We start from the raw sequence: 26,618 nt of genomic DNA on the forward strand, positions 1-26,618 counted from the left end.
CAAATTTGTTTGGTTTTTTTTTTCTCTGCAGTTCATTATTTCGATTCCATCTTTGCCTACATGCTTTTTAAGAACACTTGTGGTTGCTTGCATCGCCATTTAGATGCAATAATTTGGCTTAATGTATTCACCACAAGTAGCCTGATTTCTCTCTTGAAATCTTGATGTAGTTTACGTATAGCACATGTTATCACAGGGACTAGCAACAGGGTTTATCTCACCTAAGTTCAGTTGTTTGAGGCAGTCATCCTAGCCTCTCTTTATAGTGCACAATAAGAAATAAGCACTTTGAGGGTGAAATTCATCTGACCTATTTGATATCATTACTTCAGAATGAGATGACTTGTACCCTGGAAATGCCAAGTCCTCTCCAGCGACTATAAAGGCAGCCTACATCGTTAACTTGGATGTAGAGAGTTGCTCAGGTTAATCCAGAGGAAAAGCCGTAGCTATGCATCGCGACCCTGCTGGGCTTGACGCCGAGTAAACCCCAAACAAGATGTTCCACTCTTAAAGGGTTCATGCTGTAGGATAGGAAACATATAGATGTAGTCAAAAGGGAACACAGTGACCATAATAGTCAGCACTGAGCTGTAACGACCTCAGCACTAAAAACCTTAAATTCTATCAGGCTTTTGAGGAAGGATTTGGATAACACCAAATTTGTGTTGCATGTGGGTGTGAGAGAACACATCGCAAATGAACGGACTGGCCCCAGCAAAAGGAAATGCGTGGTTTTGGCTGAAGTCATTTTGATACTGGAAACTTATGTCATGGGACAGTGAGAATTGGGAAGTAAACTTATAAAAGATTGGGATGAACTATAAAGGACATTGATAGTAAAGAGAGATCATGCCTTTCCTCTTCCTTCAAAGAGGAAGGGTGATGTGGTTAACGCCAGAGAAAAGATGTTGAATCAATCAAGATGCAAGCTGATGAGAAGCTGAGTAAAAGTATTATCTGTGTGGATAGATGGAAAGGTTGTATTGTATTGTAAGGCTCCAGGGAGACCTTATTGCAGCCTTCCAGTACGTAAAGGCGGATTCTGAGAAAGGTGGGGACAGACTTTTTAACAGGGCCTGTTGCAGCAGGAAAAGGCATAATGGTTTTAAATGAAAAGACGGTAGATTTAGGCTAGATATAAGGAAGAAATGCTTCTCAATGAGAGTGGTGAAACAGTGGCTCAGGTTGCCCAGAGAGGTGGTAGATGCCCCATCCCTGGCAACATTCCAGGTCAGGTTGGACGGGGCTCTGAGCAACCTGATCTAGTTGAAGATGTCCCCGCTCGTTGCTGGGGAGTTGGACTCGATGACCTGAAAAGGTCCCTTCCAACCCACAGATTTTGTGATTCTATGATTGTATGATTGTTGAGACGTTATGCTGGAAAAAGGTCTGTAAGACAGCAGAGGAAGGACTAAGTGAAGAAGAACACTCAAGTCACTGGACTGAATGCCAAGAAAGCAAGCTCAATTCACATCATTTGAGCTAGTGCATACTGGACAAAATTCATTTTGAAAGGGAAATATATGGACTTAACAGTGTCAGCTTGAAATAAATAAAATAAAAAACAACAAAAACAACAAGACCAAAACTGCAAACACATTCTAAGGAAAGAAACAGCACTGGGACAACAATCACTATGCTCTAACAATACTTCTCTGATTATTTTTCTTCTCAATTTTTCTTTTAGTTTTGCTCGTCCAGGGAAAGGTTCATGGCTGGGTAAAGGCAACCTGGAGGTGGGACCAGACCAGTCCAGTATGTCATTAGAAAATCTAGTGTTTGGAGCTGGCTACTGCAAACCCACTTCTTCAGAGGTAAGGAGAACAAACAACGATGTCTTACTTCCACTTGGTCACACAAAGGGTCCACATTATCTGTGAAGAACATGCCCTGGTTTATGTCACTGGTAGAGGAATTTTGTTGGAAGAAGAACCCTTGAAGCCTTTCTGCATGAACCACCTGGCACTTGGATACACCTGGGTGTTCATTTCATTTCAGAAAAGTTCAAGATGTATGGATATACCCCTGATTGCCAATGACATTTTTAAGGGAGGGTTCACCTGAGAAGGTGTCTGTTGTAAGGTGAAATTAATTATTCAGTAAAAGATCCTTGCTTTCAGGACTTATGTTTGACAGACAGGACTTGAGTCAATTTTAAGGATATTGTAAAGGAAGTGTTCCTGTCTGGAGTAGAGTGTTATGTGTGTTGGTGATGGGGTGTTACACACATTGCCTTACTCAAGGTCAGTGTATGCCTTTGATCATATTACTGCAGGTGAAGAGGAGAGCTTGTTGGGCAACTTTTAGTACAAATTTGCTTGTTTGGAAAATAATGATTAATTGGTTGGATTTTTTTTTTTTTTTTTTACGTGCTAGCTTTGAAGTGGTTTTTCTCAGAAATGTTTCCTCAGATCTAGAAACTCAACCCAGAATACTGGAATCATTAACTTGTTAGGAAACCATGATTCAGAGGTTCTGATTAGCATGCTGCCCTCCGCTTCCCTCAACCTTTCCTGTCCAAGCTGTTCTGTTCTGTATAAATATTAAAAAATATGCTAGCCTGGAGTGGCTGGTGCAGAAGAACTACCAGAGAATTAACTCAAACTGAGAGAATGCTTGGCCTGAGGCTGTTAACCAAACCATTGGGTCATTGTATGCTTTTGGCAAACACACTGGCCTCAGCCTCTGCCTCTCTGGTAGATATTCACATCATACAAATTTAAATAACTGATTCAAGTGTTTGTTTCTGTAGACTAATCTTTGTACATCTCTGCACATCACACAAGAGAGAGGTTTTGGAGAGTCGTTCCTACTTTTCATTATCCTCTGTATAAAACTTTATTGCAAGAAGATAAATAGAAAGGCTAAATCTCCACCTCTCCTTTTACTCTCCATGTAAAAATCTTAGTCTGCTGTGATTAGGAAACCTTGTTTCCTTTCCAAGTATTTTCCTTAGCTGCAAACTCTATTTTCTACCTGTCTCTGTTAACTAATCTTCTTTGATTATAGGCACTTTTTTTTTTTTTTAATGACAGCATAATTCTTATCCTAGCGGTGATCTGTTAAATACCAAAGCAAAAGCACTCTGTCATGAACCGGTTTTAGCACTCTGCTACACTGCAGGTCATCCAAACGTCACACACCAAATAATCATAAATATAATGCTGCACATTCCATCTCCACATGGTCAGATGTGCATTTGCTTAGCTTTAGAAACTTCTATAAGTAATGACATCTGTTCTTGACCTGAGCATTTTAATTTAATAAACATTGATGGCCTTTTTGCATATGTTATCCATGACAGATGATAATGAGCAAGACTATGTCTTCTATTTTAAGATGAAAAATAAAAATCCAGATCTAGAAAAGAAACTGCTATGGGGCTATACCTAACTCCAAGTGAGGGCTTTATGACTGACCGCTGCTTTATGTGGGAGTTGATATCAAGCCATAAGAAATTGAAGGAAGAGGAGTTATACTTCTTACAGAGCCACAATGCTTTGCACTGGGTCAAGTTTACTTCCCTTTAAAAATTTGGAAATTTCATTTCAGGTTGTTTGCATGTTTTTGTTAAATGTAACTTCAACTGGAGTATAGACATGTCCAGATTTGGGGAATTTTACAATCACCATCAGTGGACATGAGAATGGATCCTACCCTTTTCATTAGACGAAAACTGCAGGCCTCTACTCACTATATATATTTTTGGTTGGACCTTGCCTACTGCGTGTCCAAATTAGTAACTGTCAGATACCTTAATATATGCCACACTTTTTTGTTTTGTTTTGTTTGTAAGCTACTCTGTTTTGATGCAACTGGTTAAATCTATGCTAAAACAATTAACATATCTTGTCTTCCACGGCAGACAAAGCTTCACTGGGCAGCAGGACACGGGAAAATTAATTTTAAAGAGACTTTAGTTAGTTCCTTTTTATGTCATAAAATACTGTGAAACAGTTAATGTTGGGCTATCCTGGTTTTTGTTTTGTTTTCATCTCTGCAAAGCTGAGTTTGGATCCTTCTAATTTTATGTACATTACTGTGTTTTCCTTGATCTGAGAAGTCTCCAGGCTTAAGCTCTTAAGATGCATTTCCTGGGCAAGTATATTCTGTCTGATGTCTTCTCTAGAGAACTGAATCTGATTATTCAGTTCTCTGTAAGTCTGCAAACAAATGACACTTCCCTTATTTGAGGTTTACCTATTGTGAGTAAAGCAAAAATGAGCTTTTTCCCCACCCTGGTTTCAGCCAGATTATTTCTCCAGAACACCTTCATTTGAGCAGAAGCCTGTAATGGGTAGGAACTCTCAATCATTCCTACGGCACCCTCTTCCTCAAGTCTAGGAACTGAATGGCTTAAAACCCCAGGGAATCAATGGTTTACTGTGTCTGAGGCACTTACTAACTCTGCACTTTATCAATTTTCATAGGTTTGGCCTAAATTCTACAAAGTCCCGAAGTAGACTTGATCACAAAAGTAAACTTTGCCCGCACCAGTGTCATCGTACTCAGTAGATGGGCTAATGGCGGGGTGTATTTGTTTTACGTTGCAAGGTTTTGGTAGTAGAAGGGGATGGAGGCAGGGATGGCTTCTGTGAGAAGACACCAGAAGCTGTCCCCGTGTTAGACAGAGGCAGTTCTAGCTGGCTCCAAGATGGACCCACTGCTGGCCAAAGCTGAGCCCATCAGTGACGTTGGTAGCACCTCTGTGATAACGTATTTAAGAAAGGGTAAAAAAACCTGTGCAGCAACTGTGAGAGAGAAGTATGAGAAAATGTGAGAGAAACAACTATGCAGGCACCAAGGTCACTGAAGAAGGAAGAGATAAGGTGCTCCAGGTACTGGAGCAGAGGTTCCCCTTCAGCCTGTGATGAAGACCGTGGTGACGTAGGTTGCCCCACTGCAGTCCGTGGGAACCCTATGCCAGAGCATGTGTCTGTGCCCTGAAGGAAGGTGGGTTTAGATTTATTCTTATTTCTCATTCTACTTTGTTTAATAGGCAAGAAATTAAATTAAATTCCCCAAGTAGAGTCTGTTTTGCCCCTGACAGTAACTAGTAGGTGCTCTCCCTGTCCTTATCTTGACCCATGACTTTTTTGTTTTATTTTTCTCTTTCTGTTCTGCTGAGGAAGGGGAGTGATAGAGCAGCTTGGTGGGCAGCTGGCAGTGAACCAAGGTCAACCCACCACACATGGTTCAGACAAGGTTTGAGCACATAGCTTTGGCAGAGTAGTGGTAAGCCCTCGGGAAAACCAGAATTGTACTGAAATCTGATGTTAATACTGCTAAGTCATGTTTTCCAGACATGTCTTGAATACAAAGTAGAGGACTCTTATCTTGACATATCATCTCTAGATGTCATACATCCCATTTTACCTCTTCCTTCCTCATAAAACATGAGTGCATCAGAGAGATGATTTTCCGTTTTAGGCCCATAGATTGACTGGAAGTTCTCATCTAGTTTATGCAATTGATTTGCTTTTTCCTTGCTGAAAATGCAAGTGACTGCCTTAATTTCTAAAGAAAGTCTGTCAGCTCCTCTTGCCACTTCCCGAGCTAATCTGTGTTTGGGTTGCTGAGGTGTCACTGCTTAATCATAGATCTTGAAGGCTCCTCATTCTGCACTTCTGACTTTAGCAAGAAGGCTCAGTATATAAGTATATATAAGTAATATATAAGTATATATAAAGGGGGGGGGGCCTATATGTAAGGGACCACAGCCCCTCCCCAGCCAGCTCCCCCAGTTTATATACTGAGCATGATGTTGTATAGTATGGAATACCCCTTTGGCCAGCCTGGGTCAGCTGTCCTGGCCGTGTCCCCTCCCAGCTCCCCGTGCACCCCCAGCCTGCTCGCTGGCAGGCCAGAGCCTGGGAAGCTGAAAAGTCCTTGGCTGCTCAGCAACAACTAAACACATCAGTATGTTATCAACATTTTTTTCATTCTAAATCCAAAACACAGCACTACACCAGCTCTCAGGAAGAATATTAACTCTGTCCCAGAAGAAACCAGGACATATTTCAAGCAAAATTAAGACAACAAAGGTATTTCTTGTTGAAATAAGAAATTTCTGTTATCAGATAAATATGAAGGAAAATATTTTTGTGGTCAAAAAAATAGAGTAAAATCTACAGAATAAGAAATTTTACTAGTAATTTCTTAAGCTCTCTTCAGACCATAACCTATATTCACAGGGAATATATATCACGGTAGATTAACAATATGTTCAAAATAGGATCATATCTACAGCAGGGTTGGGAGATCTAGCGGGATGAAACAGACTCACGAGCTGTGTGTGACTGACTTCCTTCAGGGGCATCTGAATTCCACTTTGGGTGTGCTAAATTGCTTTTCCCTGTGAGGAAGTTCAAGGGGTTGTTTGGATGGTACAAGGTCTGTATCTGAACGTCACCCTGACTCATGCTTTCAGGTGATCTCAGCAGCCATAAGAGCTGGACACTGAAAATTACCTACAGAATCTACATCCACAATTAAAAAAAAAAAGAAAATATTCTTTGAAGAAATGAAAATTGAATGGTCTTGTACACTTCAGGTGTTTTCTGCCTTACCCTGTACCATACACCTCTTCGGTATCCACTGTTGTCAGGCTGTTTTAATGTCTTGGTAATATTGTGCATCACATGCCTGCTGTGTTATAATCAAGTTGAGTCAATGACATACTGGGGGTTATTAATAAACTGTACTCACAGTAATCTTATTTTCATTTGGATAACAGTTGCACTGCAGATAAATTGACTTCTAAGTAGTCAGATTGATTAATCATATGACTTCCCATTAATAAGGCACTAGTGTTGGATAAGAAGCGTTCTTCTTCCATCTAGCATTGATCTAGCTATCCCAAAAGACATAAAGCTTATGCCTGGCATAATAGAAGAACTAGGAGTGTCATTCAAATAAAACTGCACTGATGATGAGTTGTTTTCCACAGACAGTTTGCTAATATTTTCATCTTTTCAGCAATGTATGAAAAACCTAGGCTGTTTCAGCCTAACACCAAAACATTACTCAAATGCATGTCACATAGGAATAATCTGTATTTTACTCTTCTTTTCTTCTGTATAGCCCAAGTTACAGCTCTTCGGCCACGATATTTCACTTTTTTCACTTCTTGAAAAGGGAAGGTTGTGCATCAGAGAACAGGCCATGTAGGACCCATTGTGGGAATGGCAGTATGCCCTGAAATCCCAGTTTAGCAGGGAGAAGAGGAATACATAGCTGTGAACTTAATTCCTCTTCAGACATAGGAACCTTATTGTAGAGATTCCTGTTACCCTTTGTCGTATTTATCGGCACAGCAGCCATCTTTCTAACTTCATTCCATTATTCTTTTTTTTTTTTTTTCCAGGGCATCTGCTGTGTCCTGACCCCAAATCAAAATTGCTTGAGAAAGACAGAGAGAGAGAGAGAAGGAGAAGGGGAGGGAGCAGACAGGGAAGGCTAAGGGAGAGGAGTACGGTGAGGGAAGGCAAGGCAAGGCAAGGCAAGGAAAAAAAAAAAAGGTGTTATCTTTGCAAGAGAACTAAAACTTTGCAAAAGATTAAACTCTCCTGTTCCCTTTAAAGGAGGGGCAATGTGTATTATTATCTTTTTTTCCCTTTGAAACTAGAAAAGGTTCTCTGTCTCCCGCTAGAAAAAACAATACCTGATGTGTCTAGAGGGCTGTGAAGTTGCCAAGCATTTTTTTATTTTATTTTTTTTTTTCTTTTTCTTAACTGTGTAACAAGGGAGATGTTTTACAAACAATGCCTGATTATTTGCAAACTTAAGGTATAGTTAAGATTCTGATCTTACCAATTTAGAACTGGAGTACATAAGACAGCCGCTATATATTATTTAACATTTTTTAAAAAATTGAATTAAAAAAAGAACAACACCAGTATTTAAAATAGCTTTTGCTTATAATTACTCCATATAACTAATCCAGATTGCAGAAGTGTATCTTACATCAGAACTTCATCCTGAATTGCTAATTTTACATGGAAATGGCTTTATTTTTGGTCTCGGACTTCTCTGCTTTGAGGGGTGTATGTGTGGTATGGAGAACACATCTTTCGTGTGTTAGCACACGTTTGTAATGGGTGCTTTTAAAGGAACAGGATTCTTTCAGTGTGTTGCTTATGCAAATGGTGATTAGTTGTGATTGGGACTCCAGCAGATGTCCAACGCGTAATTATTCTGAAGTAGTAAGAGAGCTGATATACTGTTCTTTATAAGGTGTAACGACAAGTATCTTTAATCAGTGTGTTCGGGGCACCATTTGTGATAATTACTGATGAAATCTTTAATCTTCAGTTGCCTGAAGATAAATGGCTGATCTTTAGAAAGAACTAAATGATTTCCTAGCTGTGGCAGAAAACATGGTAACTAATAATGTGACAATAACCGGTTTCTTTAATCATTGGCATATTTCTTTTTTGTGGCTCTTCCCTTTTGATCTGGTATATGCAGGGTACAACAAGGCAATGACCTGCATTAAGACAGAATTCAAAACTGAGATTAATTTGGGATTAGACCTAAAACATGATGTTGAAAAAGCTTTCCTATCTTTTCACTGTGGGTGTTCAATGAAAATGTCATGAAATCATGTGGGGATTCCAGTGAGACTCCAGCCAGGACAGCGATAGTGTCTCCTTCTGGAGAAAATCCTCAGGAATTGCTCATATTGGACAGCTAATATTGGTCCCTTTTGAAAATCAATAAAATTTGCATAGGAAGTCCCACTTCTTATACCTTTTATTTTGCTATTTTTCTGCAATGCTCATGTGTTGGAAAGTATCAGACTGCTGCATTCTCCTTACAAATCTCCCCGTTTCTCTGCATACCACTGTGAAAAAGTCAATCACACCTAGAGTTGTATAACTGAAAAGAAGTTTTTTAGGGCTAATTTAGAGTATTTGTGAGTAGAATGGTAAAAGGAAGACTGAGCACAGAGAGTCTATTTCTCTTTCACAGCTACTATTACAGTTGTTATGAACCGGAAGAACTTATTTGGCTCCCATCACCATAATTTCTTGCTTTGAGGCTGAAACCCACTGATGTGTCTTGTAAAGTCATTCACCCGACTGACATTCTCTCAGTTAAATATTTCCCTTTCTATAGATTTCAGCATTGATTTTTGAGGACGTTTATAGGAGGGGGCTTGTGACTTTCTTTCTTTCTTCCCTGAAATGGAATCCGTGAGCAGCAGGAGCAGCCTTTCTACTCTTCTCTTTAGGAAGTGGACTTGGCTGCTCTTCACTTTCTGATAGAGTGCTCTCTGGTTCAGTTTTTCTTTCTTTTCAGTACTTTTTTCCCAGTGGTACTTTGTTGAAAAATTATCTTCATATGCCCTAAAGAACACTACAATAATTCCCACTGACTGATGATGAGAGAGTCTTGAAAGGAGACCTAATCAACTCTCATAGCTTCTGAGCTGACGTCCTTTCCAACAGGAGCACAGATGCCAACAACAGCACAGTCGAGATCCATCATCTGGAAGCTAAATCTTTGCTATTGGCAGGTGTCCCAGACAGCAGTTCAGGGACTGGTGAATGAGAAAAAATATTCCCTCTTTTTCCAAACACATTGTCGTGTTTTGTAGAAACAAATCTTCAAGTGACAGCAAGAGCCTGTACCTCTGTTCAAAGCCACCATGCCAGCCATAATGACCCAAGAATCAGTTTCACAGCTAATACGAATTTTAAGTTTTGGTGCAGTGTCCGAGAGGAACACTTAGAAGCGCAGTCCCTGTGACATCAGCTTGTGCACAAACGACTGCCCCTGCTCCAATGATCTCACAAGTTCTCTGAGGCTCAAACCAGTTTAAGCTGTCTGACAAACAGAAAAAATAGGCTAAAAGAACAGAGATGGGTCTGCGTGTTATGATTCTAAAAAGTATTGACAGTCAGAGGTGAATAACGTTAGCAAAGGTTTAACCAATATAGAGAAAGCATTTTTTGAAGCTTCATGGAAAGATAAGAATAATTTTAGAAGCTCTCCTGTACAAGAATAACTTCCCCTAAAGTTGATTTGAGTGTTTGGATGAGTGGCAAAAAGATAATTTTGGGGCAGAATTGGGTAACGCTTCAAGGAAGCTCTTTGCATAACCGAGAAAGGTGTGTGAGTATTCAGGCGGTTAGACATATGAGTATCCGGGTGAGAATCTGAGTGTAAAGATTTATTTAGAGTAAGCTAGACACAGTCAGTATGCATATGAGCTTACACTACTTCTTTGACTAGCATAAACCTTGAGAAATCAAGCTTCCAGTCATCCTGGTTTTACAATAGTGTATAACTCTGCTGTTCCCAGCTTCATAGTATAGTATTTGAACAGGGTCTGGTGCACTGACGCTGTCTGTGCATTCAGTCTCTGTATTATCCCGGAGTAGCTGAGTGTGTCATGAGGTGTGAAGGAGCTGCAGTATCGTTCATCTGTAGCTTCTGATTTCTAGTAAGTCAGATAAGGCCAGCAGCCTATTCCCATCATTTTTCTTCCTCACCCTGTTCCCAAGATGTTCCCAAACTCTTTCCGCATGCAAGGGAGGGCCATAAAGTGAGTGGAGGCACTATACATCTGCTCTCTGATGACCCAAACCAAAAGTCATTGTCATCTCACAGGGTTTTGTTATGTCTTGAAGTAATCTGCAACGTCGCTGTTGGAATTAAGCCTACCTGGCGTTGGTAGGCATTGTTGACTGATGAGAAGCAAGGGTGAAGGCCTGAATAGAACAGAGAGGTACCTCCAAAGCAGGGTTAAGTCATGTTCCTGGGGGTGGTAAGGCACTGTTTCTGCTTCACATACTGTGCCTCTTTTGTAAACACGTACAGTTTGAGTCTCCAGAGCTGTCAGTCAAACCCTCTTTCTCCTCTACTAAAATCACTAGAAGTATTTTATTTAAAACCATAAAATGATGGCCTACAGAATAAATAAGGAGCTACTCATGGCTCATGAAATTTGATTGTCTTTGAGTGTAAATTACTTGAAGGCTGGTTTATGTACTATGCATAATACAAGAGGTATCTACTGGGCTGGGAAAATGAACCTGTGCAAATGTAATACTTATGCAAATTTATACAGCTCCAGCTATTCAAAAGTTCCCCATTTTGTTGCAATAAATTATCGCAAATTAATGTAATTGCCTTAAAGTAACATGCCCGGGAAAGTTTCTGATTAGCCATTACTTCTGTTTCAGTGTTAACATAGAAATTGTGGATTTCTGAAGTGATAAAAAGGACTGTATATTGTTTTATAATCGGCTTTCCAATTTGATATATATTTGCATGCATTTCAAAGAGCTATAAATGATTCATTGCCTGTGAGTGTCATAAGTGAAGACTTCAAGAATGCAGCATAATGACAGTATTAGACATCAAGCTGTTTCTTGGCAGCGAAAGGCTTCCCCCCACACCAAAGAAAACAGACCAGCAATATAGCATCTAGGCCAGAGTGGAGCATTTCTTGTGCAGAATAATTGTTTGCAAGAAGGAAGGTGCCTGTAACCAGGGCTGTAAATTATTATTTTGGGGTGTGATTGGTTGAAATACAGTAATACTCCAGAAAGAACAGATTTTCAAACGTTGCTAAGAGAAAAAGCCAGTGGACCTCATTTGGTGACTTTGAAAACTTGAACTATCCGAGTAATGGAACTCTCTTAACCACAAGATTTTCTGCAGAAAAATGACTGGGGAAGGAGTGGAAAATTATTTGTCTGTCTTTGTCTTACAACAATCCTTAGAGAAGGATCTTGCAAAAGATCTTCTGTTGATTTTTTTTTTCATAATACAAGTATAGACAAAATTCAGGTAACCGGAAAAATAGCATATTTAGAATCAATAAAAGGATTCTCTTTTTCTCCAATTTTATAGACCATAAGATAGCTGGTATAACACATTGCTGGAACGTGCTTCTGTGAACTTAGCAGTTTGCCACAATTGTTCAAAATGACAACACTGACAATTCCTACAGTCCTCATTCAGAAAGGATGGGAACCGTGAGGGCTGTGGCATAAGGCAATATTTGGGCAATCTGAGGAAGACTTTGCCTGAAGGCACGCAGTTTCTGGAATTGTCAGGACTTAGGTTGGGGTTTTCTTTTCTTTTTTTACCTTTGTCTCCTCAGTGAGTATTTGATACTTAACTATGATCAGTTGCAAAACACAAGACTTCTTGGACTTCTGTTCTGGTCCAATTTGACAGAGCCTATACAAACCAGCATATTTTGCCCACATCTTTGGGGAAAAATGAAAAGTCAATCATGTACCAAGTAGAAAGAAGGGGATATGCAAGAACATTTGCAAATAATAATAAAGAAATAATAGTGCTATCAATAGAGACATGATTTCTTCCCACCTGCATGTGACTCATAGGAACCTACTTGGTAAGTGTGCCTGTGCAACAGACTGAGAGAAACAATAAAATAAAAATCTGCCTTAGTAACGAAATGTCAAACTGCTTAAAAAATTGAACCCATAAAGGTTGAAGTAATTTGTCACTGCCAAGAGACAACTAAATATTTCCTCTTTAGCCATTGTTTGACAGCATTACTAATGTTTAAATTTACCAAGTTGAGGAAGAGATCAGAAATAGTGTTATGATTATTCTAATTTTTATCTCCATTTGTAAAGACAAAGCAAATTAACCAGCATGCAACAACTGCTCTCATTTTAGAGGTCTCCAGACTGAATTCTGGGCAAAACTTCCAAATAAATAGATTTGGGTGGGTATGGTTGGTGCCATATCCCTCTGTCCTATAAGACTCTGTGTGATCAAGAACTAAAATGACCCACTGGGAAGCTATTTTCAGATAATACCTATTGTAAAAGTCATTTCAGAAGCCAATCCAGTGAGAGTAAGGATTCAGTGATCTTGTCCACCTGCAGAAGTAGTCTGAAAAGTAAGTGGTGCAATTCATAAACACCCTGTTCATAGGCAGGAATGACAACACATCAAAAATACCCTTTCTATTAAAATAATTCTTGGTTTATTGATGTCACCATGCCATGTTGCAAGACAGTAGATATGTGTTCCCTACAGCTAATACCAGTGGGTCTTGATTAAAGCAAAGGCTCAGGCCTTTAGCTTGACTGGGAATATAGAGAAATGCTGTAATGCATGGAGATCCTGGGGTTTCTGGGTATTTTTGGTTTCGTTTTTTGGGTGGGGTTTTTTTGTTCGTTTTTGTTTTGTCCAGCCTCTTTGAATTCTATGTTCCCCAAGAAAAGGAAATATCTCTTATTTTATATTTCATAATGCTTAAGTAATGGTCCTCAGATTTTGCTTGTGGCAGCATTGAAATCATAAAGGTCCTTTCTGCAAAATGTGAACAGGAAATGAGGAAATTCATCACCACATTTAAGCAGGACTTGATTTTTGTCAATCTTTTTATTATCATAGAATCATATAATCATTAAAGTTGGAAAAGACCCTTAAGATCATCAAGTCCAACCGTCAATCCAACACCACCATGCCCACTAAACCATGTCCTGAAGTGCCATGTCCACATGTTTTTTGACTATTTCCAGGGATGGTGACTCCACCACCTCCCTGGGCAGCCTGTTCCAATGCTTGACCACTTTTTCAGTAAAGATATTTTTCCTAATATCCAGTATAAACCTCCCCTGGTGCAACTTGAGGCCGTTTCCTCTCGTCCTATCACTAGTTACTTGGGAGAAGAGACCAACAACCACCTCACCACAACCCCCTTTCTGGTACTTGTAGAGAGCGATAAGGTCTCCCCTCAGCCTCCTCTCCTCCAGACTGAACAACCCCAGTTCCCTCAGCAGCTTCTCATAAGACTTGTGCTCCGGACCCCTCACCAGCTTTGTTGCCCTTCTCTGGACATGCTCCAGCAACCCTGCTGGATCCTTTCTGCACTTGTTTGTTATATATTTCTTTCTTTGGACAATAGGATCCTTGTCTTTGTCTTTGAATCTTTTCTTTTGCACAAATGTCAAACGCACTCATCTCAATGATATCTGAGAAGCAAATTCTACTTCTACTTTTATGTCTTACACCAGTCACGAAAAAAAGAAATACAGAAACAGGATACTACTTCTTGGAGTGATCAGCAATCCATCTCCTCCCATTTCTTATTGCACATCTTCCAAAGTAAGACTCCAGTCTTACATCCCCATCTAATTTCTCCCTTTCTGTCCCCATAGATGTGGATCCATGTTCACTTTGTCACCAAATTCCCCACTCGCTAGTCGCAGATGTTTTTTCCCCTCTGCTCAGCTTATAGGTAATGCTAATACATAGTCGATAGGCTGCACCAATGAGCTCACCTTTCAAATCACATACAGTTCTCTAATTCAAGTTCCTGCTTTGTATAACTTGTGCATGATTTGTGTACCACCAGGGTCGTAAGTACCATAACTTCCTGGCTGATACTTTTTACTCAACCTCCTGGTTTGAAACATAGTCTTCAAAATAAACTACTTTTTCAGGCTGCAGTAACACTAAAAATCCATCCTTTATCTTATATCAAGTTGGTGCTCCAGTGTTTGAAGTAATTAACTCTTCCTCCATATATGGATATGTTTGTAGCTGAGTATAGTTTTATTTTAAGAGAGTAGCAGGATGCAAGTGGTTGTGCTTATTAGGCTTAAAATGGCAGCTTTATGTGCTTCTCTCTCAAGGTCTTCACACAACTCAAGCACAGTTTGTTGAGAAATTTCACTAGGCCCAAGCAAAGTTTTCATTGTCATGATCTGCTGCATAAACAAAATGAATTTGGTTGTTTAGGTAGATTTCTTTAACGAGACTGCTGAGTTGACCCTATGCTTAGTGGCAAAGTATGAGTCAGGACCCTCTTCCTCTGTTTCCAGTGATAATACTCGACCTTAAAAGTAGGACTCATCAAATGTTTGATCACTGTGATATTGAATTTTGAGGCAATTTCAAGTGAACAGTTTGGAAGGGAAAAAAAGGAACAAAATTTCTGAAAGCCCAAATGGAGTGGCGGTGGGACAAGTGTACTGCGACTTTCCTGAAACTGAATGCCTACAACTATATGTTGTAGTCCATTGGTATGCCATTTTCCTAACAAGTGGGAGAGCCCAAATACTGTCATCAGAGATATGAATGGGTGATGCAATTGCTGACTTCAGTCCGCCACCTTTGGGGGAAACCGTGAAATAGGCATGTGTTATAGTAGGCTGGAATATATTTTCCATATGAACATCCTCTCTGCAACCTACTGTTTACTGTTCCCCAGCTTAAAAAAAAATGCTGTGGCATCCTGTGCTATGTTACATGATTCAGCACACGGCAATTTGTCTCACTTCACAATGGACAGATGAGTTTAAGGTTGTGTTTTGATTTGTATCTGTAGTGCATTAAGAAGGTGTGCAAGGTCTGTTATGGTGCTTAAGCCTTGACATACGAAACCACCATAATTAGGTAACTTACAATCAGTATCAAAATGTCTTCAAAAAAAAAAGAAAAAAAAGAAGTGTTTCATTTCACTCTGAACAAGGAAATACTTTCTTTCTAAGTTGACCTAACATGTTCTTTTTTTCCCTGTTTGGGCACCTAAGTGTAAAATCAATTATTCCCGTAGCTCTAGTCACACATGAACAGATATCTAAGTCTGAAGTCACTTTCTCTCTGGCAGTGACTGGCAGTATTTAATAGAGCCTGGCATTTCTAAATAGGAAGATGTGGTCCTCGCTGTAGCTTTTATTAAATAAAGAACATTTCAGTGTGGCCATTTTCTCTGAGTCTGTGGATCAGAAAGCAACACTGAGCCAAGTAGCTCAGTGCATGGAGTATGACAGAAGTTCACTGTGTTTAATAGCATATTGTGCCAAACACGATGAGAGAAATAGCATCTGCAAGAGAACTGGTTTTAACTAATTTGTTTGTCGGGTCTGAACTAGCCCATATGCTCTGGCAAAGTATCTTCAGTTGGCTCTTGTACCTCCTTTAGCCGTACCCTCCTGCAGGGTACACTGTGAGGACAACACAAGATGGGACCTTCACTTCTCTACTCACCTCTTCACTTCCATCACAAGTCCTTCCAGTTCTTGTTTTGTCTCTAAGTTAGAGGATCTCCAAGCTCACACTAGACCCAGACAAATACACGCTCTTGGGACTGGTTGTCAGCTTCTTGGAGCCAACTGTTATCGCTGAATGAAAAATCCGAATAATTGTGTCTGAAACATTCATGTTGTTTGAGGGAAGAAAATATCTATTCAAATTCAGGATGCCCTGCAGTTCTCTCCCTCTGCCTGCACCTGAAAAGAACTGCTCAGATGATCTTCTGAGCATTAGTTTTCTCAAATGCAAAATATGGAAAATGGTACTGACTTATTTATGATGCACTTCAGATTTTATAAATGACAACTGCTATATAAAAACAGAGCCTGTTAATCTTCATGTGTTGTTTTTATTGCCATTGATATTTCAGTATTTCCAGACTGACATAAATATAATCCCCCAATTAAATCCTGATTCTTTCTCCAAAAGCTAGAGAATTAAAAAAGTAAATTAAATTAAAAGCTCTGTTACCTCTAAGCCCTAAAATGTCACAATTCACTAGGAAAAGACAGTTCCAAACTATATGAATTACTTTATTTATTTTTTACGTAAGCGCTGGGGTGAAAATTCTCTGCACATCTCTGAATTGTCTGCATCCAAGCTTCTAGTTTAATTTTCCTTCATACACAATCTGTGGAAAGCAAGGAGCATTTCTAGGGAATAATGCATTGTAACATCAACATTGAAGTAGAGGGGATGTACTGTGCTCAGAAATGCCTGTTTCTCTCTATGTGCTATGAAGGGGGTCCAGGATGATAAACTGAGTTTATCATGTTTACAGTCCAAATATGAAAGTTTTACTAGATACTAATCTCACCATTCATATGTGAGCAAACCGGGATTATGTGTTAGAGTTTTGATCATTGATACCTATGTAATTAATTGCAAACTTTTAAAAACAAAAATATTAAGATGCTATAAAATCCCGTGTTACATGTATTTATTTATTTATTATTCATGTATTTCGTGTCAGGCAGTACATACCATTAATGAAAAGGGCCAAAGCCCTCTGCCAGCTGCTAACCTGCATGATTACAGAGCATAAAGTCATCTACACCCCAGCCAGGGCAGCAGCTGAACGTTTCCTTCCCCATTGCTATGTGTAAAAATTGAATGAAAAAGGTTTTTGGTACTTTCTGTTGTCCTGAATGCCGATTCTACCGGCGCAATTGCATTACACCACTAAACAGTATCTCCTTCTATAGGAGCGAGTATGTGAGGTGGGAGAGACAAAAAAGTGTTAATAATTGTCCTTTTAGAACTGAGTTTATGCCTGCTGCCTACAGTGATGTGTAATAACAAGGCAATTCTTCAGCTCAGTTTGATCACAGCAACAAGACTGGATTTGCTTTCCCTATCTGTGAGTAAAGAGTGTGGACTCTCTTTAATCAAGAAGGACAATGTACTAAGGCAGTCTTTGACATCACCACTGTGTTATTTTGTTTAGGAGGTCAGATTTACACCATATCTCTGTGTGTGTATTTATACATATAAAGAATGCGTTTTTATATGTATATGTCTGTCTCTCTGTCTAGCGATGCATCTAAGCTGGCCCCTTTTTTCCATAAACAATTATTTTCAAACAGTTTGAAAATCAGACACGTTTTTTTTCCCATAAAATAATTATTCAGCATAGCTATATCATCTCTTAGACAAAGGGAACCTCAGCGTGCTTTGTGAATATTCTCTACACAGACTCTTGCTAATAACAAGATGAAGATGTGGACAGGTATGTGTCATTTTCATACATATATCCAACAGACGGAACAGAAAGCATATGACTTTTCTTGTGTCAGATGATTCAGTGCTCATCTTGGAAGAAGTATACCTCCTATCAGATACCTGCTCTAACTTTCATGAGATGTCATCCCCAGTGCTTAATTTACTGCTAAAGAAGTCTTTATGGCTTTCATTTTCCCTGTGGTGATGTATAACCCTAGAGATCAGGTGGAGGAAATGGAATTTTTTCCCTTCATCTGAATTGTTTAAAGACTTCTATAGAATCCCCTATGTGTGCTTTTACATGAAGAGCCATCATGATTGTAGGCGCTTGTGATGATATATTAAGATGTAACTTGACCTCTAGACGTTAGGTTCAGTTTTCAAAATGATGTAGGAAATAGATTTCAGACAAGCTGAGGAGATTTCAGAATTTGGCTTAATTTCTATTGAATAGAAATTAATGAATTGCGAAATGTCCCCTAAAAGAAAAATCTAGGAAAAAGCTACAACAAACCAAAACACCTGTGCATAATTTTTGTTTTGTTTTGGACTTTCAAACTATACTATATACTCCTATCTGAACATGATCTTGACACAAAAGCAAATGAAAAAAAAAGCCAGAAGGTTTATTTGAAATGAAAAATCAAAATGTTTTGTTCTAAGAGTGTCAATACTTTTGGAACTTTGTCAGTGTTTCACCAGGTTTTCCTCCTAGACGAACTTGAAAGGAAATCTATGTGACCTGTGAAGCATTTCATTTTACTAGAATGGTATTTTTAGATTTAAATTTTCCTATTAAATTCTTTCTCAGCCACTTGTAATTAAGAAACCTATAGCTTGTGCTTTGAACAGTAACTTATAGTATTGAAATCCCGAGACACAACCATTAGAGCTGACCAGGAAAATTCTCTTCTACCTGTTCAGAGGATGGCCTTTTTTTCAAGACTGATGGTTCCTGTTTTTCAAGGGTCTCAAGTCAAATGCTTTCTTCCTGCTAATTTTGTACAAAGTGTAATTTATCACTAAATCAGACTCCAATCTCACTATTTTTTCTCTTTATTATCATCCTGGTGGTTTTGACAACATAACTCTAACTTTAAGAGTTAATATAAATGTCAAATTGTATCTTTATTCATGAAATACCAGCGTACGTTTTCTTACATAACAGATTTAGTGAGAGGCAAAATATAAATAATTCCATATATGTCTTTCTAACCATTGTCCTTTATTGACATTTTTGATTAGTGTTACTAATGTCATAAATTTTATTTTTATTTTATTTTAGAGCTTTGGGTAATGAACCATCATATCATATAGCAGACTAGTAAATCAATACAAGCAAGTCAATTAATTAAGGTGATAGAATATGCACATTCAAGTGCATCTTAGTCCAATATATCTCTTTATCTTACATGTCTGGTTCTCGGTTTCACTTTGTTTGAGGGAAGGTACTTAATTTTCCCGGTTTTCCATAACTGTTTCTCCCGTCTTCCTGTTAGGGGATATTAGAGGAATGAGGTTTATAGGAGCTGGCTTATGTGGTTGTCACCCATCCCTCTGGAAAGTTCTGTGTTCACAGATCTGCTGCTGCCAGACGGAGAACGCAGAGGTGTATTGCTTTCCCCCCAGATAGGACCAACCTTTGTGTACCATGCCTGTTATACATAGTCTACAGTCTTTCTGTTAGACAAATATTTCAAGTCCCTTTTCTTTCTTGAACACCCATTTTCACCACACCTTTAGGCATTTAATGTCTTGGGGACTTTTTCCTACCTCTCAAAGAAGGCTAAATTCAGCCACCATTTTGAAAACTTGCTGTGAGCACTGGCAGAGTGGCACATACACAGACAGTGTGATTCAATATGTAGTGTTTGCTGAGGAAACCAGGCTAAGAAGAAACAATCTGTCACCACAGAACGGCATCCACAAGTTGGCTACTGTGGAACTTTCATGTCTTTGAACTATGGTATGGTTTCAGATACGCCAATAATTTTTCACTGTCTGGCACAGGGATCTAGAAGTTCTTTTCTATTGATGAGTGAATTAATGAGTAGGAGTTGTTTTGTTTTGGTTTTTTTTTTATAGTTGAATGGAAATGTAAACATGTATATATACACGCATGTGTGTATACATATAGGATTTTTTATATACATACCATATATATTTAGAAAAATATTCTTAGTCAAATTATTATTATATTTATTTAAATGCATGATTTTTCTGGTTTTCTACTCATGAAACATTCTCATTGAAACTACTTCATTTCAAAACATCAAGGTTCTTTTTTTTTTGTTTGGATTTCATGTCAGTTCTGCTATACAAACCACTTTGGATCTCAGAAAAAGACATCCTTTGCGTCTTCGGTCTTCTCTCAGAGTTCCATTTAGCATATTTACATGATAACCTCTTTAAGACAAAAATAATTTCTGACATGCAACCAGTTTCAGTAAATGGGGTAAGAACTTGTCCTCATCCCACCACTGGTACCCTCTGCTCAAGCTGTAGATTTTACATTTTACATTCACGACACTGATTTGGTTAAGAGGGATATATCACATCTCCCTCAACATGTGCATCCCTTCATGTGAAAAGGGTCTACTATTAGTTTCTTAGCAAAAAATAAAAAACAGGGTTAAAGGAGGGAGAGAAACAAAGGTCAGGAGAAGAACCTAAAATAATTTTATCCAGTTAGTAAATCTATGTTTGATTTCTGTCTCTGTAGAGGGCTAGGTATAGCAGACCTTCTGTTTTTATTGGGGTCTCTGTCTTAACTGCAACATAAGTAATATGAATCTTTTGGAAATTATGCTTTTGAAAGCATTTGCCAGCTTCTGTAAAATAAAGCATTTTATCATAGGTGGCAAGAGCTGTAAGCATATTATAAATATAACATCTAGGTGGCCAATCTGGCTGTCCCGGAGACTCTGCTGGGAGGTTCCTGATGCAGAAGTGACCTTGCTGAAAACAGGTGAGATTCTTACGGATGGTCAACAGCAAGTATTCATGCAGAGGTTTTGCTAGAACAGTCCTACATTAACAGTTGAGATATTAATCAGATATTTTGCATTTAGTTTAAGATACTGAATAACAATGGATGATGCATGAGCTGGAGTGGTCACACAGGACCACAGCCCGGCTGGATGTAGGAATTCAGCAGAGCAACAGTTGGGGGACTCCTACCAGCTCCAGCTGGAGATCACTGTAAAGACCCTTGCAATGCAGACTTGCATCATCTAGACAGCAACCAACTGTCCTGTTCAGGAGATTGGATTCCCGTACAAGTGTTACCTGATGCAAAGATCCCAATAAATTAAGGTTTTTTTGTTTGGTTGGTTGGTTGGGTGGGTTTTTTAGCAAACACTTTGAAGTTGTAAATTTTTGTGAAATAATTAACAAGCATAAGATAACTGGCATAATGTAAGCTGCATGATATAACTCCTGGCTCTCTTCCTGTTTTGTTTTTTTCTTTTTTAATTATAGAGTACAAACAGCCCTCTTTCCTACACACGTGAAAGAGTATTCTTCTGCCCGTATGCTTCATTCATATACCTAATTACGAGAAATTATTTAATCTTCTTTTTTTAAAAAAAAAAAAAGGATAATGAGGTGTAAACACTAACGTATTAGCTCAAGCCATAACTCTAACTTCATTTCCCACCACCAAATAACAGTAAATCTCCTGTCTTAGAAAACAGTCTCCAAAGCAAAGATGAAGAATCTCCTGGTTCAGTGGGTTTGAAGATAAAATAAAATTTATACGTTAGGTGACAAACATGGGCAGGCAGACAAATGGGCAGACACTGTGCTCTCAGAAACTGAATTCATCTTGGGATGCTGAGATTTGTTCCTCTTTTTCAAGCAGTTTTCTAGATCTTCACCAGAAGTAGGCAAGGTAAGCTAGTTCTGCCTGCTAATAAAATGCCGCTAGAGACTGCAAAACTTGTCTATTTAGTCTGGAATGGCTTTTTAGCATCTTAAAATTCTTGACAAGCAATTTGAATTTGTATCTGAATTGTGAAATGATGTTTTGAATTAGATTAAATGTAAAGGGTCTAATTTACCAACTGTTAGTGCTATTGTTGAACATTGCACACAGTTAACATAGCTTGTGAAAAGACTTTAATTCAAAACAAATACAAGTAACTTACTTGTACTATTACAAAGCATAAAATCCAGTTGGTGCCTTGTGATATTAGATGGATTTAGTACACTGGAAATGGATATTCACAAATTGTTCTCTGCATTTGAATAATGATTTGGCATGAACCTTATTTAATTACAGTGTTTGCATTTCTCATTTAATTTTCCTTTCTCTTATTATAAAGGAAAAGTACATTTATAAAGTAATACACTCTAATTATAGGAGAAATCTGGTGACTGAAAAAAGCATTACAGAGGACACCTATTCATTTAAAAGGCTGATTTATTTAAACGTATTCAACAGGGATGTGTTCAAGTTTATTTGAATTGTTGATTTTACAGGCTATTTTACTTGGCCGGGTACATCTAGAAAAACATCTTAGAGGACAGATGGACAAGGGCTAGTGACAACCCAGAGTTAGGATCTAGTGTTGCAGAACATGATCAAATTGAACTGAAGACTTTACAATTCCAAAACACCAAGTAGTTGTTTTTAGATGGCTTTTGACTAGGTTTTTCTTTATGTCGTCACTGCTCAGTAAACAGAGAAATGGAGAAAATAAAACTATATGTACGTGATCCTTCATTACACCCTGCAAACATACCTTAAGTGATATATCCTTTTTGGCACAATGTGCACACCTAGGTGCTCACCTGACACGTAGGAAAACTAGTTTCTCTGTTTCGCCAATGAGAAGCAAGAAACTGTGACGTATTTTACATTTACTCAGTCGCCGAGGTGAGCAGCTCTAGTGCCAGCGGCATCGGCAGCGCAGCGCTCCAGCGCGGGGCACAGCGGGGTTGCTGAACCGGGGGAACCTCAGGGGAGTGGAGAGACCTGGCAGGAGCCCACAGCTCGTCCGGCAGTGCTGATGAGGCCTGTCACTGAGGCGAGCAGCTCCGGTTCGTGCAGTGAGGGCGCGCAGAAGGGCGCCGGAGCTCTGCCGGCTCGAGCAGCGAGCAATGGCACCCACCCGGCGCAAGGCCCCGTCCTCTCTGAGCTCTGCCCCCACCACGACCAACGCCGCTTCCCCGGCAGAGCTCGGCAGGACCGCGCTGCCAGCCCGGTGCCGGGCTGCCGGCTGCGCCCTGCTCTCACGCCAGGGCCGGACGCAGCAGCGAGCGCGGCTGCGGGAGGTGCGCCCGGGGAGAGGAGCTCCTCCGCTCGGGGACAGAGCTCCGGGAGGAGGAGAGCAGGCTGGGGAGCACCAGGGAGTGCGAGAGGGAGGCAGACTATGGGGACTGCACCCGCCTTCCCTGGGACAGGCCTGTCAGGCAGACAGGACACAGGGTACGGAGGAGTCCCTGTCCTCTCTCCGCCCGGCTGAACACGGCGGCTTAAGGGATGGGGGCAATGGCAACGAGTTCCTGCCCAGTGCAGCAGGCACATCTCCTCCATGACCACCCCACCTTCCCAGCTGCCCCGGCATGATGGGTACAAGGCTCTGCAAATGGAACCAAGGAGTGACGAGGACAATGATTCATCTAGGTTGGAGGTGTTGCCTAAGCCCTTGTATCAAAACCACTTCCATAAAGAAAAAAAGATGGGTCATTGTCATAGGACACTCTCTTCTGAAGGGAACAGAAGGCCAGTCCTGGACCGACTTCTGAGGGAAATCTACTGCCTCCCTGAGGCCCGGGTTAAATATGTGATGAGAAAATGTTCTGCTCTGGTACAGCCCTCAGATTACTATTCGTTATTGATTTTTCATGTAGACAGTGACAACGTTACAATAAGCAGTGCAAGGACGGTCAAGAGAGATTTCAGGGCCTTGGGACAACTGGTTAAGGGATCAGGAGCACAAGCAGTCTGCTCCTCTATCCTTGAGTTGCAGGGAATGATGAGGGAAGAAACAGGAAGAGCCATGAGATCAATACCTAGCTCTGTGACTGTGTCATTGGCAGAATTAGTTTTTTTTTAATGATGGGTCAATCTGTACGACACCAGGCCTGCTGGTGACAGGCAAGCTACACCTGTCTCAAAGGGGGAAAAGAATCTTTGTGCAAGAGTTAGCAGGGCTTATAGAAAGAGCTTTAAACTAGATTTGAAAGGGGAAAGAGGTAAAACCAGGCTCGCTAAAGATAAGCCTGGGGGCAGCACACCAATGTTTGAGGGATGGTGTGCTAGCAAGGTCCTTCAGTATGTTCCATGATGTGCTGAGTACACTGGAGCACATCTGAAATGTCCTGTGCAACACCTCAGCCATCTCAGTGGAGGCAGGGGATGGAGATCCACGTGGCAGCAAAGACGCAAGGGTTGTTGTTGTGTTGGAAACCATGGAAGCACCTGAGAACAGTCCCACAGGAATTAGGTCTTCTCCCAGAAAAAGATGGCAGGATCAATAGCCCAGCTGAAGTGTATCTACACCAATGCAACAAACAGGAGGAGTTGGAAGCCATTGTCCACCTGGAAAACTATGATCTAATTGCAATCATAGAAACATGGTGGGATGACTCACACAACTGGAGTGCTGCAATGGATGGCTATAAACTCTTCAGAAGGGATAGGCAAGGAATGAGGGGCAGTGGGGTATGTTAGGGAGTGTTTTGACTGTCTAGAGCTTGACGATAGTGATGAAAGGGTCAAGTGTTTATGGGTAAGAATCAGGAAAGGCCAACAAGGCAGATATCATGGTGGGAGTCTGTTACAGACCACCTAACCAGGATGAAGAGGCTGATGAAGTATTCTATAAGCAACTGGGAGAAGTCTCACAATAGCTAGCCCTTGTTCTTGTGGGGGACTTCAACTTAACAATAAATATGGAAATACAATACGGTGGAGAGGAGACCTAGGAAGTTCCTGGAGGGTGTGGAAGACAACTTCCTGACATAGCTGGTGTGTCAGCCAACTAGGGAAGATGCCTCGCTGGACCTGTTGTTTGTGAACAGAGGAGGACTTGTGGTTGATGTGATGGTTGGAGGCTGTCTTGGGCACAGTGATCATGAATTGACAGAGTTTTCAATTCGTGGACAAGTAAGGAGGAGGGTCGGCAGAACTGCTACCCGGGACTTCCAGAGAGCATAGCTATTGGGACTGCCAGTGTCCAAAAAGGCAATCAGTAACTAGCTGGCATGCAGAAACTCTATTCTTACCCCGTCAATGACCAGCAGTGGACTAAGTCACAAATTGTTCATGTTTCTCCATGGCCATGCAACAATGCAGGTCCTATCCTGGTGCCCTTGTGCAGCCCATATGCTGTAAAAAGGAGATCTAGATGTATCTCAATTTACGCGATATTTCATAAAGCTCAAGGACAGAGAACCAAGGTGGCTTTTTCAGTTCTCTGTTTTCATAACCCTTTCTTCTCCTGCAATACAGATAATTTATGTACATCTGTTTGGGGGAAAAACAATCAGATATAATAATTGATTAGGAAGTAGTCACATATCCTTCTACTGCATCATTGGATAAAAATTGTAAAATGTATACAGAAACCTCAGAAATATGAGCTGTTACTGATAGTTGTCATACTACTGCTTGCAACTCCTCATGAAATCCTGGGCACAAAACCACAGTTTAATAAATAGTTTTATTTTAAATCCGAGCAGTGCAAATTTAAAATATGAGTAATTTGTAGAAGCAGTGTTTTTTGACAGAGTGAGAACTTTGATTTATGGTGCTTTAATGCAAACTCAGCTTATGTTCTGAGTCTAAATGTGTTGTTTGGGAAATTTTTGTATTAAACATGCTGTGATCTATCCAATTACATCTTCTCCCACAAGAGATATACTAATCTAGACATTGATCCTGGAGTACAGAGTAGCTTACTTTCGCTGACAGGATAGCAATGCCATCTGCATTTTTTTTCCACTAATATTAATAAAAAAGCATACCACAATACTCTCAAGCTACAACCTTTGCAGAAGGGGATAAGAGGTTATGAGGAAAAAAGAAAGTGAATGTAGCCATCCCTAGAGTAGAGAGGACGTGTTTTGTACAGCACTGTCTGAGTTGTGGGGAGACATTGGCTCCACAGTGGGTCATGTGAAGGGCAGAGATGGATTTCTCTGTTGGACTGATGGACTGAGGGTTTTTGTACACGTGACAGCATTGCTGGGACTTGATAGATTCGGTGTGGTTTGGGCAAAATGTATATGTAGAATGAGATACTATTACGGCTACACATCCAGCTAGCTAGTGGCTAGGAGGTAGGGATGTTTAAAATCTCTTTGGTGCCAATTGCTTCATTAGAAATGAAAGGCTGCCCACAACTGGATTTTTGTGGAAATGTCTAGGACAAATGGAGACCATGAATTTTAATCTCTATATTTTATTTTCTTGGTACTTTTGTTACACAGGGCAGCTTTTACGTCCCATCTGAAAACTGCATGCAGCACGCTTACAAATGGCATAAGGACCTCTGTCGTCTTCTCTTGAATGCTCAAAGAGGACTTCATATGTACTACACCCTCATCATGAAGGAGATTCCTGATTTACCACAGCTGAAGTTGGGTAAGTGAACAGACATTTAAAATCACTGAGTATTGTACAGTGCTGCATTTTCAATACACATTTCAATACCAAAATTCTTGGGCTGCTCAGAGTTTTTGGAGGATTTTTATCCCTCTGTTTTGATTAGTGATTATTTTGGCACACTGTTAAAGATGACCACCTTCTCAGTTTATATAAATCCTTTTACAGGAACTGAAGGTGGCCTGATGTGTAAATGGGCAAAATATTCTGATAAATTTCCCCACATACTTGCCTTTCAGTG

At 40.0% G+C, this 26,618-nt stretch overlaps 1 protein-coding gene across 1 annotated transcript in view; it reads left to right on the forward strand.

The window, feature by feature from the left end:
* FAM135B (family with sequence similarity 135 member B) overlaps nucleotides 1-26,618 on the forward strand; it is a gene marked incomplete at both ends in the record, with an annotated part of 148,296 nt that overhangs the window by 90,401 nt on the left and 31,277 nt on the right. Inside the window, 2 exons of the mRNA XM_081996627.1 lie at nucleotides 1,691-1,817; nucleotides 26,203-26,356. Of these exons, the coding sequence (XP_081852753.1) occupies nucleotides 1,691-1,817; nucleotides 26,203-26,356 (281 nt within the window). The remainder of the gene's footprint in view (nucleotides 1-1,690; nucleotides 1,818-26,202; nucleotides 26,357-26,618) is intronic.

Source organism: Phaethon aethereus (assembly GCF_964289735.1).
Source record: "Phaethon aethereus genome assembly, chromosome: 2".
In the NCBI taxonomy this organism is placed as follows: Eukaryota; Metazoa; Chordata; class Aves; order Phaethontiformes; family Phaethontidae; genus Phaethon; species Phaethon aethereus.